This window comes from Syngnathoides biaculeatus, chromosome 14 (assembly GCF_019802595.1).
Source record: "Syngnathoides biaculeatus isolate LvHL_M chromosome 14, ASM1980259v1, whole genome shotgun sequence".
In the NCBI taxonomy this organism is placed as follows: domain Eukaryota; kingdom Metazoa; phylum Chordata; class Actinopteri; order Syngnathiformes; family Syngnathidae; genus Syngnathoides; species Syngnathoides biaculeatus.
This window is the reverse complement of record NC_084653.1, coordinates 16,518,109-16,539,978: the sequence shown is the minus strand read 5'-3', so window position 1 is coordinate 16,539,978 and position 21,870 is coordinate 16,518,109. Positions and strand designations below refer to the sequence as shown.

At 39.7% G+C, this 21,870-nt stretch overlaps 1 protein-coding gene across 1 annotated transcript; it reads left to right on the top strand.

Moving 5' to 3' along the window:
• The first annotated feature begins 1,289 nt into the window (after positions 1–1,289).
• On the top strand, positions 1,290–20,337 carry igfbp5b (insulin-like growth factor binding protein 5b). The gene is made up of 4 exons (XM_061841364.1): positions 1,290–2,037; positions 15,036–15,250; positions 15,344–15,463; positions 16,933–20,337. The coding sequence occupies exons 1-4, from the start codon at positions 1,698–1,700 to the stop codon at positions 17,068–17,070; spliced, it is 813 nt and encodes a 270-aa protein (XP_061697348.1). The 5' UTR covers positions 1,290–1,697; the 3' UTR covers positions 17,071–20,337.
• The last annotated feature ends 1,533 nt before the right edge of the window (positions 20,338–21,870 follow it).

Below are 21,870 nucleotides of genomic sequence, written 5' to 3'. Positions count from 1 at the left end.
AATGTGAAGAGCTAATATGCATAATGCTGAACATGAACTTGAACATTTTGGTTTGAAAATTAATGTTTTCAATTTTGGGGTGAATTCCTTACTTTTATGAATCACCCAAATGAGCCAATCAAAAAGCAGATACCCCAATGAGTTGGGCGATGCTGAACTGCAATGGTGATCTTGCCCACCCATTCCAATGTGAGTGTAGAATGGCATCAGTTGGATCATTTTGAGGGGTCACCATTGAAAAAGGGGAGGAAGAAATCAACCCCAACCACACATCAAACAGATCACTGCAGAATTGGGTAGACATTCACCCTAAATGAGCTCCAATCAGAAGGTGGTCTTGACAGACAAAATTGTAAAGCTTTTATTTGCTACAGATTCTAACGTGGGCAGGACGTTGTCAAATGCAAAGCTAATGTGGAAAAATTAACAAAGTACCTCTTTCCTCTTTTTGCTGTAGGAAGAGTCAAAATATAAAAGAGCAATTGTCAAGTTTGTTGTATGTGTGCTCGGGCTTTTCAAGAACCACTTAGAGGAAAAATATCCACAAGTGGCAAAGACTAACTTCCATTAACAACCCAGGCTAAACTTAACTCTACCAAAACGTACAAAGACCTTAGAACAGATGTATCACTTCAACATATCCTTGACACCAACTACTACTTTCCTGTAAGATAAGCATTTGGAACTTGTGACATCTAAGGGTGTTACAGAAAATAGCAATAAATAAATACATGAATGGGTGAATTTGTGAATAGCCAGCTACAGGTGGTTGTTTGAATATTCTTTTAATATATAATTTTTTAATGTCAATCTATATTTGCAGCCAATCACATGGGATTTTTTTAGTTTATCAATGAAACAAACAAAATAGGGTTAAAGTGCAATTAATTTGATCCAATTACGTCACAAGACAGTTTTTTTATTATTGGTCTTCCGAATGTTGTGGTGCTTAAGGTTTGCAAGTCTCCGAAGCAAAGAAAAAAAAAAGTGACGTGAGCTGCCCCCCTCTGTCTTTTGCACCTCAGCATGAGCTCAGCAGTGTTTCAGGGTGAAAGATCTACGCTTTACTTGCTGAGAGGGAGAGAGAGAGAGAGAGAGAAGAGAGAGAGAGAGAGAGAGAGAGAGAGAGAGAGAGAGAGAGAGAGAGAGAGAGAGAGAGAGAGAGAGAGAGAGAGAGAGAGAGAGAGAGAGAGAAGTTTTGGCCAGGAGCCAAGCCGTGGAACAAGTGCGCCTCCCTTCCCCGGCTGCTGTTCAGCATATTCATAGTTCGGGGTTTGGGCTCGGGCGGTTTTTAAAAAGCCAAGGCAGCTCCCAAGTTGATCAGTGTGCTCTGCAACCTCAGCCGGGGAAAGTAGTGCTAATTGAAGGGGAATGTTTTTGGAGCTCGGCTTTTTGTTTTGAATGCAAAGGCTTTTGGTTTTGACAGGGGTGAGAGGGCATCAAGTGATACAAGTCTATCATTAATGTGCTTTTTTTGTTGTTTTGTTTTGTTTTGATTTAGATGGCAACAATACTTGGATAAAGAGTCTTGTCTTTAGCTTTTAAGACTGGGATTATCTGATTGAGGCATTGTGCTTCATTAGAGCGGTCCACTTTTCCCCCCCTTCCTCCTCCTTCCCTCCACCACCACCTCCTCCTTCTCCTCCTCCTCCTCCTCTCCGCAATTTTGACGCGATAACTTAGACGAGACGACAACAATGTTTGGGACTTTGTGCCTCTTGGTGACGCTTCTGTGGGGACTGCGCGGCTGCTGCTGCTGGGGCTCGTACGTGCCATGCGAGCCGTGCGACGACAAGGCGATGTCCATGTGCCCGCCGATCCCGAGCGGCTGCCAGCTGGTCAAGGAGCCGGGCTGCGGCTGCTGCCTCACATGCGCCCTGAGCGAGGGGCAGGCGTGCGGCGTTTACACGGGGACGTGCGCGCAGGGCCTCCGCTGCCTGCCCCGCAGCGGCGAGGAGAAGCCCCTGCACGCCCTCCTCCACGGCCGCGGAGCGTGCAGCAACGAGAAGGGATACAAACCCGCGCACCCACCCATAGGTGAGAAACGCGCACGCCCACGCGCCCACTGAGACTGTCATTGTCACGATCATTTTCTTTATTTTTGCAATCGCGATCGCCACACCATGTCTTCTTACCGTAACGTAAATGGCGCGTGCGCCGCAGGAGGCGATGTAAAGCTGGGCGAACCCTGCTGTTCGATTGCTGGTAAAACTGAATGACGTTAAAGTCAATTAACGTGCCGGGAGCACTACTCAAAAGTTGGCATATTTGCAAAGGAATGACTTAATGCTGACATGTAAACTGGCCACACACGTCATAGGTCATGTTAAAGAATTACAATCAACACCTCGTTGTTACACATATTTGGAACGATAAGGAGTTAGTGATGGGACACAAACCAGATTTTTTGGGGGCATTATTCCAATTACATCTGTCGCAAGTCAAATCGACCCATGTTAAAATAAAATTCACTCAGCAACGCTATCCAAAAGTCACATCTATGTCAATCAGTTAGTTCATTATGACATACAAACTGTATTATTGCCGTTTTTCCAGTCCAACCTGGTTTTAATATGGGTCAAATTGAATCAAAGTGACCCATATTGAAGTTTAAGAAACTAACATGTCATCAATGTAAAAGGTCACATATTTGCAATGAAATGAGGGTGATGGATGATGTATAAACAGTTTGTTGGCATTTTCCCAAATAAAACTCCCCTGAAAATTGACACGGGAACATTTATCCAATTGTATCCTCGATCCGGACGGCTGTCACATCAAAAAGACAAAATAGCCAGAAGCATGATAAAATGGTTAGTAATGGAACCAGTCCATCATGGAGATGACAACCTGCTTAATGGCATTTTTCCAATTGACTCAGCAATATTTATCTAATGTTATCCTCTACCCAGACCCCATCTATATGGTCGCTGAATAAAACAACAACAACAAATGTTTACTACAAAAGTTCATCCTTGATGTTATTTTTTTCAATTCATCACACCTGGGTCAAACTGACCCAAGGACATGTCAAACCAAAATAAAGTAGCTGTGTGCATGATAGGTAATTGAGTCTTTAATGAAATACAAGTAGGGATTTTTGTTTTCAATTAAACATGTCCTGGGTCAAATTGACCCATGTTAAAGTAAAAAAAAAATGAATGTAACATCAATAAATGGAATGAAAGTGGTCATGTCACATATTTTCAGTTGTTTTCTTTCGTAATGGAGTTAATATGCAATACCGACAACGTTTATTGGGATTTATTTTTCAGATTTGACACTTATGAATGAATAAATCAAAATTCAAACTGGAACATTTAACATATTTGATTCTTGATCAAGACCAGATGATTGTCAAATCTAGAAATAAAGGTAATTGGATGTGTGATAAAATCATTAGTAATCAAGACGTTTGAACTCCATTTTTTGTGTGTGTTTGACAGTTTTGGACAGTTCAACATGCCCTGGGTCAAATTGACCCATACATATACTGTATTCATCCTTTTAATCCTATATGGAGACCCCAGATGGTAGAAGAATCTAAAAAAGGAGCTCGATCCATACTAAAATGGCGATTAATGGAATTAATCATCAGACAGAATTGAATTTATTTTGTTTCTAACACATTTGCATTATTTTCAATACCTTGGATCAAATTGACCCGAGAACATTTTTGCGATTCGTGACCAAAAAAAATGACCTAACAGGAGGGGTTAATCAATTAAATAACTGACAATATTCATCCCTACAGTATGTGATAATCTATCAAGACCCCAGATGGTCGCCGAATCTTAAAAAGTAGCATTGCTCCCTGACAGACCGTTACTTTGACAGATGGCAGTCTATGAGGTGCCACCTGATTAACTTAGCGCCTTATTTGATTTCAAACAGGCTTTCTGCAAGTTTTTCATGGAAATCTTAACTCCTGTCAGGTGTCCGCTCGAGATTCACGTGATTGAGCTCACACAAGTTCTTTGTGAATCCTCGCAACCAACCAGTTTTCATGGACTGAACAAACACTCTGGACAAGCAACTTCATCGGTACTCATTAATGTGCTGTGAACTCAACAGCACATGGGATAGCGCTGGATAGCGCTTGGCTGGGCACTGGTTGCTTAAAAAAAAAAATAAATAAATTTAAAAAAAAACAAAAAAAAAAAGAGACCTGGGGCTGGTTGACTGACAACTCTCCGCTTGACTGTTTTGACTGCAGGGACGAGAAAGGCTGTTAAAGAGACTCTTAGATATGCGCATCTAGTGTGCTTCAGTCAAACATAAGCTTGAAAAGGTTACTGGCTCATGTACTGTCAGCTCTTTTCAAAGTCGAGTTTCCCATATTGCCAAGGACTCATAGAATTTCGTGTTTGGAAGCATTCAACCTACTCAATATTGGCTTCTCTTTTCCCAACATTTTAGTAATGTACAGTAAAACGTGGCTTGGTTTCACCAAAATGATACAGCAAGCTTTTTGTAAAAAGAAACATTAACTAGAGCAGTAAATTAGATTTTTTGGGGGCTTTTGCGACTTCAAACAAAAAATTAAAACAAGAGGGTTGTTGATGAGATATACAACTAAGAAACACAGTGATGCTTACTCACCACTTGGCTCTATATGAAAACCACTGGCGTTCATCATTCATTTCATGGTCTGTCTTTTCTCACACATTCTACTTCCTGTGGCACATACTTTGTTTTCTCATACATATACATTACATACCCTGAGTGTTAGCTGCCCAAACCTGTTGGCATTTCATTCCCTCATCATCAATGTGCCGGGTATAGATTCATCCCAAATCTTTATCCTTTACTCAAAAGCTGTGCTGATCTCAAATCCAAAGTGATACAATACCGCCACCTACTGGGATATGTCTGGCATTACAGTCGTTTACAAAGTTGAATGCCACAGACAAGCTGGTCAGGACCCTCTTCCGCGACTACTCATTGAAAAAACATACTTGACAAATTATATATTGGTTGCTGTAAACGGTTGGATTACAGCTGAGACATATAAACGTCAGTATATTAGTTAGCAGTATTGATTCTCCATGTTGTCAAACCAGTCAAATTTCTGACCCCCGTCTTCAGTGTGACTCACTTCTCCATGGTTTTTATTGTGATGACATAAACGCTGTTAAAATTCAACAAAGAAAAAAAATAACAGCCATCCAGCTGGGAATGCTTTTCATCACATTTTGAGTCGTGTCTAAGTGCATTTAAAAGGCAGGGCTATATACCCTTAGAGTCGGATTACCACTAAATCGGTATACACGACAGAGACAGACAGAGGGGAATGAGAGAGACATAGTGTCAGACAAAGGGAGAGAGGCAAGTTGAGCCCCGGGGTTTAAATCATGTGAAGGCATTTCTGAAGAGTCGCACAGGGTCTGGCACTCCAGAGGTTTAGCAGCTTGTCAGCGGGTAGATAAATAGTTGGTAACCGCACACTTTTTTGGCTCCAAGCCCCATTCTAGGTTTTATCGATTCTGGACTCATTTTGGATCCAGACAGATCATTAGAATGTGCTTCCAGGATTTTTGTTTTTTATTCATTTGGATGTTCATGAGTTGTGTTTGTCGATGGATGTCTTGTTCTAAACTAGTCAAACACTCTTGACTACAATGACTGAAAGGACCAGTCTGAGGATTTTTTGCTCTTAGGTTCAATTTTTTCCCCTTTCCCAATTCATGCCTCCTATTCATGCCTCTTTAATGACCAAAGTGCTTCATTAACCTTCATCAAAAAATGAATTCATAACCCTCAGACCTCTCCTTAGAACGCCATTGTGGAATGGATTTCTTTGGCAGTCAGAGAAGCATTTCCACCGGCTGTTCCTCTCGTGTGCTTGGTGCATGTTCAAGCTCTTCCAAAATTTTGATGATGCCTTGAGCAGTTCCACCTTCTTCAAAAGCGTCTTTGGTCTTTCGCTTCGGCGGAGCTGTGAAACTATTTTTTTTAATTCTCAACACTTCTGTGACATTTTCACACTTTTAGTAGAACATGTATTTAATCTGAATTAAATGTGTAATAATCTTCAAAAGTTAATCACGTTTGCTATCACGATGGGTTAATTGCTCCGAAAACAAAAACTAATTGAGTACAAGAGTAACCCTTCTTGTATTACTTTGTGAAACTATCACTCTGCTTTTGGGTTCAGTGTCCCAGCAGAGCATTAACTACTAGTTTTCTTGAGGAATTGTGGCCCAAAGGGTTATTTTCATTGTGAGTTGGTACATGGGCATGGGTTACATTCACCAAGTCAGCCTTCCTCGTAGGAATGATTTGGCCCCTGGAAAACTGGCCAACAGATATGACTTCATGGCAGCAGACAGCTTTATCCTTCAAGCTTCTGAAAGGACCTTTAGTTCCAGCCCATTGCTCTTTGCCAAGAAACAAAAGATGATTTGAGTGTGGTTCCAAATCCGCCATACTTGACTTGCACATCAAAAGCAATACGGCGAAACAAGAAACCATTTCCCCGCGATTGACTGGCAACAGGTCCAGGGTTTACCCTGCCACTAACCCAAAGTCACATGGGAAAATGATAGATGAAGAAAAACCACGTGCCTTCTAATATTTACATTAATTCATCCATTTTCTGTACCTCTTATCCTAGCTGTGGTCACAGGTGTGCTGGAGCCTGTCCCAGCTATCTTCGGGTGAGAGGGAGAGTACACCCTGAACTGATCACCAGTCAATCGCAGGCCACTATTAATTCCAGTCATTTGCTTAATGGATCCTAAATATTTGCCTGAGGATACCACGTTTATAAATATAGACTTTTTATCCTCTCATTTCTAACAACCATAGAAGTTTAATTCCATTAAGGAGACAAACACCTCATAGAACTCACAAATTATGGGAAAATTGACCTCTCAAGTCCCATCAAGTCATGTGGGATATCAGTTATGAAACCACTTTTTTTTTTTTTTTAAGTTTCATTCACTAAAATTCCACCCATTTGCGGTTTGCTCCAGCAAATTCATATATTTACAATTCTTTCTGCTCTTTCTGTCATGCACCAAGGCGCCACAAGATGGTGTAAAAGTTCTTGGCAAATAGAAAAGTAGTAATTGGTATTAATAATGTATATCTCTGCTGATAGTTTTGATGTTGGGGAGGAGCTAAGTTTAGCCTGGATTGTTAGCAGGTGTTATAGATTTTGGCACATGTCTGCTCAGTGACAATTTTTTTTTTACAAACTCAAACAATATAACGCATCTATTTTTAAGCATAATATAAAATGAGCTTACATTGTATTTTATGATTTTGTGGTATATTTATCATATAATCTGTCATAGAAAATTATGTTGAGAAAAAAAATTAAGGGGGGGTGATTAAATACTTTTTTTTTGCCATTTGCGTCAGGTCCCCTATCCCCCTTAAATAGTGAGTTTGGTGTACTTGTATGATTAAGAATGCTAAAAGTGTCTTTGCAGTTCACCGTAACACTCTTGTTCCATCTTAGATGTTTTGCTTTTCTTCTTACTATACACTTACAATAGATGAACAGACAGACAAGTTCACAATACTGTAGCTCCTCAACCCCCCCCCCCCCCACCCCCTGTGGACCCTTCTGCCTGACAACCTCATGTTGGACTCATCCAAGTGGAAAGACTCTGGGTTTCCATGCACCTCACCTTGAGCTCCCAAGACTGTACCACAAGCTTAGCGTGCTGATGCTGATCCCTTGCAGGTACTAGAGTTACTCATAAAGGTCTCCGAGTTCAAGTTTGAGTGTATGGCCTGCTTTAACAAAAAAAAAAAAAAGTGTACAAGTCATGGAAAATGTCATGCCAAATTCATATACATACGCTTTTGACAGCGATATTATATATTGAGTTACATTGTCATCACAGTGACACAGTACACCGCTGGAGCTGTCATTGGTGAACAAATCGTCTCAACACGCACGTGTTGTCAGGAAACATACACGGTAGTATTTGCTTCGTTCAAAATCTTGCAGTTGTCACTCCATATGCCATCCACAGAACAGAAGTCAGAGATTTCTTGCAACATATTCACATTGCATGTTTTAGTGTCGGTATTTTAATGTCGAGCCCTTAATGTCTTTGGCTTCTCCAGTTCTGACCTTTTTTTTTTTTTTGTTACTTTTAATTATTTTCCTACTCGATGGAACAGCTACACTGTCTCTAAATCAGAGGGTGGGCAAACCTTTTGACTTGTGGCCTACATTGGGTTCTAAAATCTGACAGAGGGGCCAGGCCAGGACCTCATAGCACAGAATGCACATGCAAATAAATGTACAACCCAATTTACTAACAGTGCACTTTGAGGACAGTTATTTCGAATGTGCAAAATAACGTTCACGTAGTATGTTTGTCTCAAAGAACATGGAAGATGTGGGATTTACACACTATTTGGCAACATGCTAGGAAGGGAAACTGCAAATAGATTAAAATAGCACACAATAGGTTTTAATAGGACACAATAGGTTTTAATTGAAGAGTCAAAGAAATTGAAAAGACAGTACTTTCGGTGGCATGGTGGCGCAGCTGGAAAGTGTTGACCTCACAGTTCTGAGGTCTCTGGTTCAACCCCGGCCGCCCCTGTGTGGAGTTTGCATGTTCTCCCCGTGCCTGCGTGGGTTTCCTCTCGCATCCCAAAAACATGCAACATTAATTGGACACTCACAATGGCCCCCTAGGTGTGATTGTGAATGCGGCTGTTTGTCTCCACGTGTCCTGCGATTGGCTGGCAACCAGTTCAGGGTGTACCATGCCTCCTGCCCGCAGACAGCTGCGATAGGCTCCAGCACTCCTGCGACCCTCGTGAAGATAAGCAGTTAAGAAAATGAATGGATTGAAGATGGCACTTTCAACATTCAAAACATTAACGAAATAGTCTCGTTCATTTCTGCTCCGCTCATTTTTTGTTCCGCTGCTCTGTGTAAATGCACACAGAAACTAAAAAAATAGACTTTCAAGCATTCGATAAGCATTTTTTTCCCGATAATAGAAAAATTTTATCAGGAACAAATGTTGCGGGTCTCCTTTTTTTGCCAGCGCAAAGTCTGGAATTAGCTTTGTTGTGGCAATTCTCAGGATAGATCTGAGGGGTTCCTTCATGTCGTTGAGCTTCAAAATGCTGAAAGTCTGCTCACACACGTAGGTCGAGCCGAACAACGCCAGCATCTTCTATGCCATCCAACAGAGGTTAGGAAACATGGCTTTGTTGAGTGAAGCATAAAAGTCATTCAGTTTAAGAGATTTAAACTTCTCCTTTGAAGCAGCGTCAGACTGACAATCCATCAGTTCCAATTTCAGCTCCAGCGGTGCTGTTTCAGGGTCTTGTGACAATGAAGAAGACACCAGCTGAAGTCTCATGTAATGTCATTATCCAAGGTGAAAGGTGGACTACACCCAGGACTGGTCGCCAGTCAGTCGCAGGGCAGATATCTCTAGCATCACTGAGCGGGAATTGATCCCACGCTGCCCGCACCAAAGGCTGGCACGTGTATCACTACACAACCAGTGACTCCAGCTGAAATGTCGTCTCAGTTTTGTCAAAATCAAAGAACCAATGGCAGAATTTGCAGTGCAGGTCAAAGAACCAGCGGCAGAATTTTTGGTGCAGGTCGTCCAGTGAATTGCAGTATTTCTTCAAGTTTCGCGTGGCCTTTTGTGGCTAGTGTGAAGAATGAGTAAAAGATTTGACATTTGTCTGGAGAATGAAATCAGCTTGGATTTGAAGGCTCTCACATTTCTATACATATCATGTGCAAAATGATCTTTCCCCTGTTGCTTCATGTTCAGCTCATAAGTGAAAATATGTCCACAGCAAACGCAAAATCACAAAGCCAGTTCATGTTATTCAGGTGGGGAAATTCCTCAGATTTCTCCTATTAACTCCAAAAAAAACAGGCTTATCTCCTCTTTGAGTGCCCACACTTGTTGAAGCTCTTTCCTCTTCTTGCATTGACAGTTTGCAAGCATAATTTGCATGCTTGGTTGCAAAGTGACGGCTGATATTGTACTCTTTAAAACCGCAACAGCTTCTTGGTATATGAGACATGCAGGCTTTGATTAAACCTTAATGAAAAAATATTTTGTTGTACACTTAAACACTTGGCACATACTGTCCACTTTTCTTTTCTTTGGTCCACTCATTTTTACAGAAAGGCTCAAACGGCAAGGGGAAAATAAATAATAATGAAACGAGAGTATGCTGGACTCCAACAAAGGTCCACCAATGTTCAGTGTGCCATTTATTGGGGAAAGGCTGGTATTTCAAGGAGAAGATGATACGAAAGATTAATGATTTTTATTTTTATTAGGGGGATAGGTTCGGCCGGCCGTATTGAAAAGTCTAATGCCGTAAAGCCGCATATGGCCCACGGGCCCCAGTTTGCCCACATTTGCTCTAAATGCTCCACAAAATCGAGAAGCAGTCTACTGAGACGAATTGATGTTAATCCAAGTTATTTTTAGGGCCTAAGCATTGACAAAGGATTAGTTTGGGTGCCTCAACCCCCAAATTTTTCCAACTTCATAACGCTTAGTAAAAAGTTGTTAGTCATCCTGAACATGAGCCCCATTCCATTGCGCAACCTAAAAAAAAAAAGCATTGGATTGTTTTTGTCACTATTTATCCAAAAAATAAAAATCAGGAAACTATTTGATATCAATAAACATTTTTCTGCTCAATACATTATGAATAGCCATTTCCTGCAAGAGTACTGAAAAATAGGTATTCCGATCAACAGAAGGGTTCTTTCCACTTTGCTCAAACCCAATAATTCACATTATTAAATATGAAATGAAGTAATTATCTAATTTAGATGAATATTAATATTTTCAATTACAGAGTACAAGGATTTCACTAAGGAGCTAGCTACATATTTAAACCTTCCGTTATGTCGTAGGTCAGACTGACCCGGTTCCGCTTCATTTTTAATGTTATTTTTTTCCCCTCTAGTATATTACTCTTGCGTATAATCAAGTACAATGTAAATTCTTCATTAAATTACCAATAGAGTTAATTGTGAGAATTTGTTGGAATTTTCTTACATTTTGACATAGCTTTATCGGGATTATATTTTTTCCTGACACGTTCCAGTGAAATAGGTCATGGGTCAAACTGACCCAGAAAAATTCTGTTTTTGAGACACAAAGTTCACAAGTCAAGTTATTATTTTTTTCAGTTGATTGCTGTGATGGAGATTAAAATAAGTTTAACATTGTCGAGCAGCAGTAGCAATGCTGCAACCAAGAAACACCCAATTGGTTTGGTCATCATGAATCTCAGGGCATTGACTGGATCACAGTTAGACTGCACAGACTATCTTGGTTGCGATCCCTTCAGTGCCCTTAGGATACAACAATGACCTGGAGAGAATGAGCATATTAACAGGCACATCATTGGGGCTTTAATTTTGTACTGCTGTAGCCAGATGCCAGAGTTACACATGGAAAACTCCACTGGGAGCCTGATTCATTCACACCTCAACCACAAACTGCCGCTCTATCGGTCCTTACCTCCAAATATTAAAGAGACAGGATCGCTGGGGGATGGTTTACTCACGTCACGCCTTATTTGACACGCGCCCTCAGGCTCATTGATCCCTATAATTATCGTATCCTACCAGCAGAAATTAAACAGCAGCCTATTCACTGCTCTCTTGCATCTTGAAAAAGATGTAATTTCAGATGTTCAGCTGAGACTGGCTGTATTAAAGGCTGGACTTAACATGTAATTCTAGAAATTCCAGTAAATCGCGTGAGGATATAACGATTGTTTTTTTTTTTTTTTTTTAAATAAACTTTTGTGTATCATGTAAAGAGAAAAATCCAATGCATGCTTCGACCATTGGCTTGCAGAAGCATGGGTTATTTATGGAGCATAATTGTGTATAGATGTTAATTTTTAAACAGAGGCGTATCAGGTGCACCCTTCTTTAGCTACTGGTGTCCTAATGAAAATCTTGAACTCGTGGGAGAAGGAGATGGCAGCATGGCTTTGAGCTCGAGTAATCGGTCGGAGAAGCACATGACTTAGCTCACTTGGCTTCAGTCCAGTTCTTGGCTGAGTTTCAGAAGTTTAACATGGACCCTCTAAGTTTTCCTTTTTACAAAGTTGGGTACCTGAAGCATGGTGAAACTGGGAACTGCCTTCCAAGAAAAGATGATTTTTATAAGTGGCAGCGTACAATTCTGCCATACTGGTCAATTGACATCCAAGACAAATTGCTAAACTGTGTTGAATTACATATAAATCAGTTCCGAGATATTTCACAACCAAATATTGTGGTCACTTAAGTATATCTCATACAAGCGTTCAAGAGAAAAAAAAAAAAAACAAAGTAAATGTTTTCAAGAGCAGTCAGGGGGTGGTGTACATGAGAATGTTTGTTTGGCATATTTATATTTAGCAAGTAATAGCTCTGTAGTCTGGGAGGGAGACACAAGGACACATCCAAACACAAACCCAAGGCCTGCCAAGTCATGAGTTGCGAGATTAATTTCAAAGAGATGGCTGTGCAGAAGCCAAAGACCCAATTCCGGTAATCACCTTGTCCCCCCTCCCTTGCGAGAGACTCCAGACACTCAAGCTGTGTCAGGCTCTTTGAACATCAGTTCCTCGTGGCTTGTGTCCCTGTTGCATTTTTGCCATGGTAACCAAAGTATCTAGTAACTCATGGGCAACTTGGTAAATCATACTTTACCAACCTATTCAACACTCCCAAAACAAAACCGGTCAAATTGTATTTCGACAGCATTTGGCCATCCATCAGGAGCAGACATTCATCTCCGGTTCAGTGCATCTGGTCCGTCGCACTACAGCGGGTTTCCTTGTCAGATAAATATAACCGGGGTCATCTACTGGCATCACTGCTCCAGCTAGTTGAGCCCTGGCAAAGTCCCCACAATAACCCAACTTGTGGTACAACTAAGCCAAGGGGGGCTGAGGGTTTCTTTTTGTGGCCTCAAAGCACTTCTGATCAGGGTCCTAGCTTATAGAAGCTGAGCCCTAAAGGGTGTGGGAAGGAGGGGGTGGGGCAGGTTAAAGATAAAGGACTACGCCATCAAGGCACTTTCTGGAGTTAATATTAAAGCCATAGAATCACCCAAAACATGATGACCATTTGTGTAATCTAATGATATCCAATGCAAGAGAAATGGGAAATTTACAAAAGTAATGTCGACCTTTTTTATTTGATTGTCACAGTGAGTGTTGTCAGTCTTTATTCATGTGGGTGTTGCACTGAGAGCTGTGTCCAATAATTTCATCTGTTACTTAGCAAAACACACTGGTAAAAATATTTCAAATGGTGCTATGGGATACATGGGAGCGCGACACCCCTATAAACTACATGCATGATAATAATGTTACATATTGTTACATGAATACCCTCTTTGAAAGTGTCAGTGGTGAAAATCCACAGAGCCCCAAAAACAAATCATAAACAAGCACATTAAGTTTATTCATCACAATTTCAATTCATATTTATAGTTTATTACATTTACTCTAGTTTGAGTTTACAGATTTAGTTTGACCTGGTAATGGGTCAATTTGAACAAAAAAAAAAAAAAGCTTAACTTTGATATAGGGTACAACACATGGCACATAGTATAGCAAATCATGCAGCTACTTTGCGCAACATACTTTCACCAGTGGCTTCTGGGAACAATCCAGACAGACACCACATGAGCTGTTTGAACAGATGTTTATCTTAAACTAAGAGAACGGGTGTGTTTGACAGCAGATTTCTGGGAGAAATGTTTATTTTGGAAGGCTTGTGTCAGCTGTAGTTCATCAGCTGTTGATTGACCCACAAGGTCTCCACAAACAAGAGAAAGAACACCTGCTGTGTCATTTGTGTCTAAACATCCCCATTCATTGTTTCAACAAACAATTTGTCAATCACACATTAGACTTCACAATAAAACCAAATATAAGCATCAATAGATATATGACTTGAGTGTTCGATAGTTCTGTCAATTGTACATCATGGAATATATTTATTTTGGTAGTTTCAGATACATTTGTCAGCCGTACATTTTTGAATATGTTAATAGCTAACTGTTTATGGCTGTAATTGGTACTAATTTTCAGTAGCACTAAAATGTCTTGGGAACAAACCTGAACTCACGAAGGTATAGGGCGAATGAGAAACTGTCTCTTGATATACTGTGTGTATATATACAGTATTTGTTTTTTTAATGAAAGCATAAAATAAGCAACTCTGTGCACTTTTTACACGAGAATGTAATTATAAATGTTATAAACTAAATAAATGTATATAATTGTACCATAACAAACGATGTATCATGGCTCTCTTCTCTTATTGGGCACCAGAATGTAAACAGGAAGAAAGTTTGCTGAAAAGAGTATTGAGTGATGACTGAATAGACAAAAGTGGAATTTGTTTGTAACAAATACTTAACTGGATAATCGAGTAGGCTGCAAGTCATCTGCTTATAACTGAGTGCACATCGGATGCACAACTTGAACAAATCGACTTAAACCTCAAACAAAGACATGTTAAGCGATCTTCAAATCAGCTTATATGACACCATTATGATTTGTGAGCAAAGTGGAAGAACATCAATAACACCTACAGTATCCTCCTCCTGCTAGCTGATGATGCTATTGCTAATAACATTGCATCACAGAATTCAAAGAGTGACAGAACCTTTTACTTTTCAAAATGTTAAATACAGTATTAGTGGTAAATTCAAAACAAAATTTCCAAGCTTTTTCAATTCTGTCTGGGTTTATCTGTAAACAGTTTCATACCAACTCTTGGCCGTAGTTAGAGGGATCAGACTAATTTCCTTTATATTCGTAGTTAACCATTCAGGAGTTCATCCATTGTCTTTTTCTTTTTTGCCCTTTTTGATGTTATTCTGGGGTTTTGTGCTTTTTGTGAGACATCCCCAGATGTCAGAAAAGCACTGCCTCAATGTGAACGTGTTGTGGAAGTGATACATCCTAACTGAGGCTTTACTTGTATGAGACAATGCCATAATCAATAACATGATTTTTTTGTGGGGTCTGGGGTCTGATTTTAGACCGTGATTCTCGGGAACATGAGGACACCATGGCTACAGAGATTACAGAGGAGCTGCAGCCCGCTAAAGTTCCGCTCCTGACCAAAGACATTGTCAACAGTAAAAAAGTCCACGCCATGCGCAAAGAGCTGAAGAGGAAACTGGGAAAGCAACGCTCCATGGGGTCCCCGATGGACTACTCCCCACTACCCATGGACAAACATGAACCCGAATTTGTAAGGATCAAATAAATCAAGTAGAAAACAAACAAACCGGAAAAAAAAAAGAATGTCTTGGTTTGTGAAACTGTCGTCCTCTTATCTCCAAAGGGACCCTGCCGGAGGAAACTGGATGGCATCATTCAGGGAATGAAAGACACTTCTCGAGTAATGGCTCTATCCTTGTACCTTCCCAACTGTGACAGAAAAGGCTTCTTCAAACGCAAGCAGGTGAAATTTCATCTTTTACGCCGACCATCCTTACTTGATACTTTAGCACATTTCTAGTCCAGTAATTCCCAACCACAGGAATCTGCCACAGGAAATTAACTCATTCACTGCCAGTTGTTTTGAAAGCAGGGTACCCCATATTACCAGCAGTTTTAGAGCAGTATGACAGATTTTTCCGAGACCCACAGAATATTTGGTGAAAATTAAACACTGAATCTTCCCAAAGAAAGAAGAGTCTCCTTTTAATGCTAATCATTTTGGTTTTGCGACACTTCAAAACTAAAAAAAGACTGAAAAAGACCTGTCGATGGCAAGATATCTGTTTAATGATATACAATTATGAAACCTATCATGAGGAACCATGATTTACTTCATTCCTCGAGTGAAAAATAAGTCTTTTTTTTTTTTTTCTTTTTTACATGGGATTCTTCATGCAGTCCATGAACTGCATCATCTATTTTCACAACTGCGACACACACTTTCTACTAACTACTGTAACACATACTGTTTATACCACATGTATTAAAGGTACATAAAATTGGACTTCTGTTTTGCCGTTTTTTCCCCCATAATTTAAATGACAAGCTGAGATTTACCGCTAATATTTATCTTCCACTCAAAAGGTGTGCCGATCTCAAATATAAAATGACGCCACACACCCATCTACAGGGATTTGTTTCTGATTAAAGTGGTTTACAAATGCGATTGATTCACAGACAAACTGGGTGACACTCTCCTCCTTGCCTACCCATTGAAATTCTAAGTGTTGTACATATGTGTTTGTCAATGGCAGTATTGGTTGGATTCCAGCTGAAAAATACATTATGACATTGAATTATTTTAATTGCTCAGAAAAAAATGATTTAGTCGTAACAAATTTCTTTATACATCTAGCTATGCCAGTGATGTATAGTGACAGGCAGAACAATTAAATACTCTTCCACTAGATCGCAGAAGATACAATTAAGGTGTGTATCCACTTGTTGAGATTCATACAATGGCTTTGTGTTCAACTAAACTGGCCCGGGTTTCACACCAAGTCAATTTGGTTATAATTATTTCAATGTACAGTGTCCCCACCCACCTCAAAAATCTTAAATAAGTAGAGATAAAATGCCAATAAATGATTTTGGATTTGGTTTCCCTCAAGAAAGAAAAAAATAAAAATAAAACAAGTTGGAAAAATCCAAGGACGCAGGGGGCCTACTCTATGTACTTTGGTAGTAGTGGTGCGAAGTGAGATTTTAAATGTCTATATGAAAAATGCTTGTATTGGGTCAACAAACTTTGGGAAACACTATTCTACTCCATATATGTTGATTTTTAATACCAATCCAACCAATGAGAAGCGTACACAGTATGAGGTAAACTAAAATCACTGTAGCCTATGGCTACGACCTGTCTGTACGTTACCATGGAGACCATTGGTCAGTTTTTACTCAAACCAAATCCTGTTTCTTGACCCACAGTGCAAGCCGTCCCGTGGCCGCAAACGGGGTATCTGTTGGTGCGTGGACAAGTACGGCATTCAACTCCCTGGGACAGATTACAGCGGGGGAGACATTCAGTGTAAAGACCTGGAGAGCACCAATAACAACAACGAGTAAAAAAACAAAACAAAAACATATGTAAATGGACCACAATCAAATGCCACCCACACCCCAAATCCTAACTACTCCAAGACCCACAGTTCACATTTCCTCACTGAATGACGTGAATGCTCCTCTCTCACCAGAAGACGTATTCACCCTCCTGTTACGTTCATTTCTAAGGAACAGCAGCAATGTTCCCGGGTCACTTAGGTGTGAAATTAACCAAAAGTGTGAGAAAAGGAATTAAAAAAAAAAAAAAGACCTCTATTTGTAATCATTCAATTTTGTGAAATGAATTGATTACACATATTAAGCCAAGCATATGACATTTCATTCTGGAAAATTAAAAAAAAAAAAACGTCTTAATATGAGTCAATTTGACTCGCAACATAACAGGAGGGTTGAGGTTTATTTTCAAAGACACAATGTTCAAAATGAAAAGACCACCTGTATATTATTATTTTTTTTGTTTTTTGTCATTGTTGACCAAGCACTCATCTCCAAATTGGGGGGGAGGGTAAAGTCCTTGACTGCAGCTCACAGGACACCTTCAACAAGTCAGGTTTTCTGGCTGTCGATTAAAGAAAAAAATATAAGCACATAACGGATATATTTTTATAACTGGGGGTGGGTGGGTTGCTGGGTTTCAGGGGGTCGGGACAGTGCAGCAGTTGTATTCACAAATTGCATGCAAAAATACAAGAGTCCTACACATGACATTTGGGGTCTCAAGCAGTTAATTGGGATCATACCCATTTCATGGCCATACTTTTGTATTTTGTGTGCACAAATTAGCATTTTGTGCACACATGATATCAATATTTGAGCCACAATTGAAAAGAAATATCCCATGTCATGTCAGAGGCTCCATATAAAATTATTGTGAAAGGGAAAAATCAGTTGACAGAATTGATATGTTAGAACTGCCCACTGGCAAGATTGAAACGAGACACGGATGCCTCACACCAGTTCTATGGATATGTGGTTCTGTCAGAGCACTTAAATAGGAGCGAGCTTCTTAGACGTGTGTCTTCAGAAAATAGTGTGCTCGAACGCATGGATGTTTACAGTGTGAGTGTGTAGTATGTATTAGCCCGCTTTGCTGTATAATGGAGTGAGTCTATTCTATTACAAAAAAAAAAAAGAATGTCATTTTATTTCTCTCGTTTGGTTTTTGCATTGTCGCAAGTGGTGCTTGCAGACCGCTCTCTGGTGTAAATTCGTGTTAGACGTGGAGCGTTTGGCAAAAAAAAAAAAAAGCGTGCCGATCGTTACAGGTGGACTTGTGTGAGTGGCTCTTTGACTATGTAGCTAGCCTGATATGCCAACTGTGCCTATTTTGAACAGACACTGCCAAGCGGGGGCCATGACTTACCTGATGAAATAAAAGGCAAAAAAACAACAACAAAAAAAAAGTGCTTTTCACCTGACAGAACTCCCTTTTGTCTTTTTGAGTTGAGTCCACGATTAAATGTACAAAGTCAGGGCCGGTGGTTCATTGGGATTCTATTGCTTGAGGAGTTTTCTTTGTGCCGTTTTATTTGCCTTCAGTGAAGAACAGATAGCCCACTTTTTGAGCCATGTTCGCGTTTTTATCAAGTGGTTTCCCCCTTTATGTTCTGAAATATAGTCAGTGAATGTGTTGTTTTGGATGGTTGGGGAATAAAAGACAGCCTATTATGAATTTGAACATGTTATTGTACATGACTTCGGTTGGTCCCTACAAATGTTTTAAGGAGACGGCAGCATGTAAAGGCTATCGACACCTTCATAAAACAAACGAGCCCATTTGAATAGTGTTGCTTTTCTGTCTCTCAGTATGTCCCACCCAGTGCCTTCCTATATACAAATACATTTAAATAATGACGCAACAGTGATCGAACATCACGCAGATTGACAGTTTTTTTCCAGACAGCCCCTCGCAATGACTGACCCTTGACACGGGGGTCAAGGGGTTGGTGCTTGTTAAACGAGAGGAACAATTCAAAGCGCTGAGATTGCCTTTGTCAGATTTAATTGGAATTGCTACCTATAGGTGGTTCAACATCCATGTTATCGTTGTTTCAGAAGTGATAAGCTAAGATTCGTGTAAGCTTGTTTGTTTTTGTTGTTGTTGTGAATGCTAATGTGTATATTATTGCCAGAAAGAGAGGCCTCCAGAGGATGATTGTGTAGAAGTAAAGAAATACTTCCCTCTCTGCTTCAAACGAAAGAAACAATGGAACATTAAATATAGGCTACCAGTTGTGAATATACAATATGTCCAGGCACTGCCCCACTCCCAGCACCCGTTCCCCACTACCACTTTAAAAAAAAAAAAAAAAAAAAATCTTGCACTTATTTCAAGTACCCACTATTGTTATTGATCAGATATGGTGGTATCAAGAAGTCAGTGGAAGAAAAGCAAACACACACTTAAGAAAATGTCAATGTTGTGCTCACCTTTTAAAGTTTTTTGGGGGGGGTAATGTTTGTTGACAGGGGCTCAGCAAGCCCACGCCTGGGGCATCCACTATAGCAGAAACTAAAGGAGCAAAAGAAAACAGCGAAAGGTGTTCTCTCTTCACACTGATAGGAATTAAGCAGAGTGGTTGTGGGGCTGTTTTTGTTTTTTTTTTTTTTTGCCAGGGCGGCGACATAAGGAAAGAGATCAACCTGTACAGTGGACATATTCAGGGCCTAGCCACTTCTCTCGCACGGGGTCTCCGACTACATATCACTAGATACAAGTTAGTAAAACAGCATGACAGGAGGCAGTGAAATCTGGAGAATGAACTATTGCAGCCAGTGTTGGATTACAATGATTGTTTTAAAGAATATAGATATGCTATACCTGTATCTAGTAATTTCATCTCATTAAGACGACATGAACAGGTTGAGCTACATGTGATTAGCTTTTTAAACAACTGGTCGCAAGTGGCAAGTTCCTCAGGTTTCCCTCGAATCTCCTGATTGGTTTTTAACTCACACTTCATACTTCTGTAGTACAATAGTGACAGGTTTTTCTGAATACGTAACACATTTTGGTTGTCATGACACAGAACAATTGGTTATTATTTGGGTGTTCTGAAATAGACTGAAGTGTGGCTCAAGTGCGGGGGAAAATTGAAAAGGTTGATTTTTGGAATGACAGTAAAAGACAAATAAGAATACAAATCCAATTATTCAAGTGAATATCACTGTGTAATATTTATTCAACTTGTAATTTATATGTACTCTTGTAACCTTTGTCTTTTTTGTTATGGCAAAGCATTTATTTAAATAAAGTTATGTATTCATTTATTCACTGTTGAGATTTCTTTTTCTATTTGAGTTCACGGTTAAAAGAGACATGGCATTAGCCCGCAAAGCTTTGCATATGCGCGAAACCCATCCGTCTACGACGGGGGTTGTCGAAATTTTAGGTTCCAGGGAGAAATTTTTCCAAGGAATCTCTCATAATCCTTACAGCAAGAAAAAAATTCAAAGTTCAGATCACATGTAATCGTGTGATGTATATATATATATATATATATATATATATTTATAAATATCACATCTTAACTCTCATGGAACATGAGAGTTAAGATGTGATATTTTCAATAGAAAAATCTTTAAAGATGAAAAAACACTTGTTTAGTTCAGTAATTCAATAGTTCACTGAAGAAGAAAAGTCAACAATTTAGTGAATTAAAAAAAATGTAATGTTGCAAAACTAAAAAGGTACATCTTTCATTCCAGAAAAAAATCTTTTTTAAATAGAACTCCATATTAAAATGTACATTGTGGATTTTGTTCTCCAAAGAAAGTCCTGTACAAATACCCCTTTTCTTTAAAGAAAAAAAAAAATCATTCAGATAATTTGTGATGATGCTGTATGTCACAATCATGTCAGAGATTTAATCAACCCAAAGCTAATGAAGGAGTTTCACTTTGGTGACACGGCATTCATCATAACTGTATGTACTTTTTAAAAACACCACACAAACACATTTAAAACAACTCTTTAATCTAGGAGTCTTTTTCAACTGTCTCGTCATGGTAGACCAAGTTTGGTGTTGATTGGTCAAACCAGTGCCAAAGGCTCTTTTTTTCCTAATGGTTAAGGGGGAGTACAGTTTCTCCTTGCAGACCCTTACCAAACATACATTTTCACCAGCACAGACGTACTTGCGACTGCTGAGTTTACAGGATTGTAGAGGCACACAATAAGGCGACAAATTTGTTGGAAAATAATAAACAGTGATCGCAAGTAAGCTCATATCCAGCCTCAGATTGTCTTAAAAACGCAGTTTAAAGAAGATTTATCCCTGCAGTAAGTGGCATCTAATCTCCTAGGGTAGAGCTGATAAACCTCTTAGACTTGCGTCTGAGACATCAGGGCTTGCCCTACAAGGATATCATACAGCATGCAGGATGTGACTTTATAAAGCCTAGCCTGGGGGCAAGTCACCTGGTTTTCAACACCATATAGTCAGAAAAGATTGCACAGGAAAAAGGAAGTCATTTAACGTCAGTTTCAACTTCAAGGGGGGGCCATAACAGAATCAACATTCAAGAGATTTGTAGCCTTGAGGACCCCATAACATGCATCTATTACCAGGTCAATTACAACTAAAATACACAGGACATACAGTATGTAATATCAATTTTAAAAGGCATATACATGTACAGTGGTGCCTTGAGATACGATTGAACCTACCCCAGCTATCTTTGGGTGAGGGATGAGGTGCACCCTAAACTGGTTACCAGCTTATCACAGGCAGATAAAACAACCATTTGCACAGACATTCACACCTTTGGGCAATTTAGAGTTTTCAATTAACCTACCGTGCA

Coding starts and splice junctions, on each gene's coding strand:
- igfbp5b (XM_061841364.1), top strand. CDS start 1,698: ATGTTTGGGACTTTGTGCCTCTTGGTGACGCTTCTGTGGGGACTGCGC. Junction 15,251..15,343: donor ACAAACATGAACCCGAATTT/GTAAGGATCAAA, acceptor TTATCTCCAAAG/GGACCCTGCCGGAGGAAACT. Junction 15,464..16,932: donor GCTTCTTCAAACGCAAGCAG/GTGAAATTTCAT, acceptor CTTGACCCACAG/TGCAAGCCGTCCCGTGGCCG.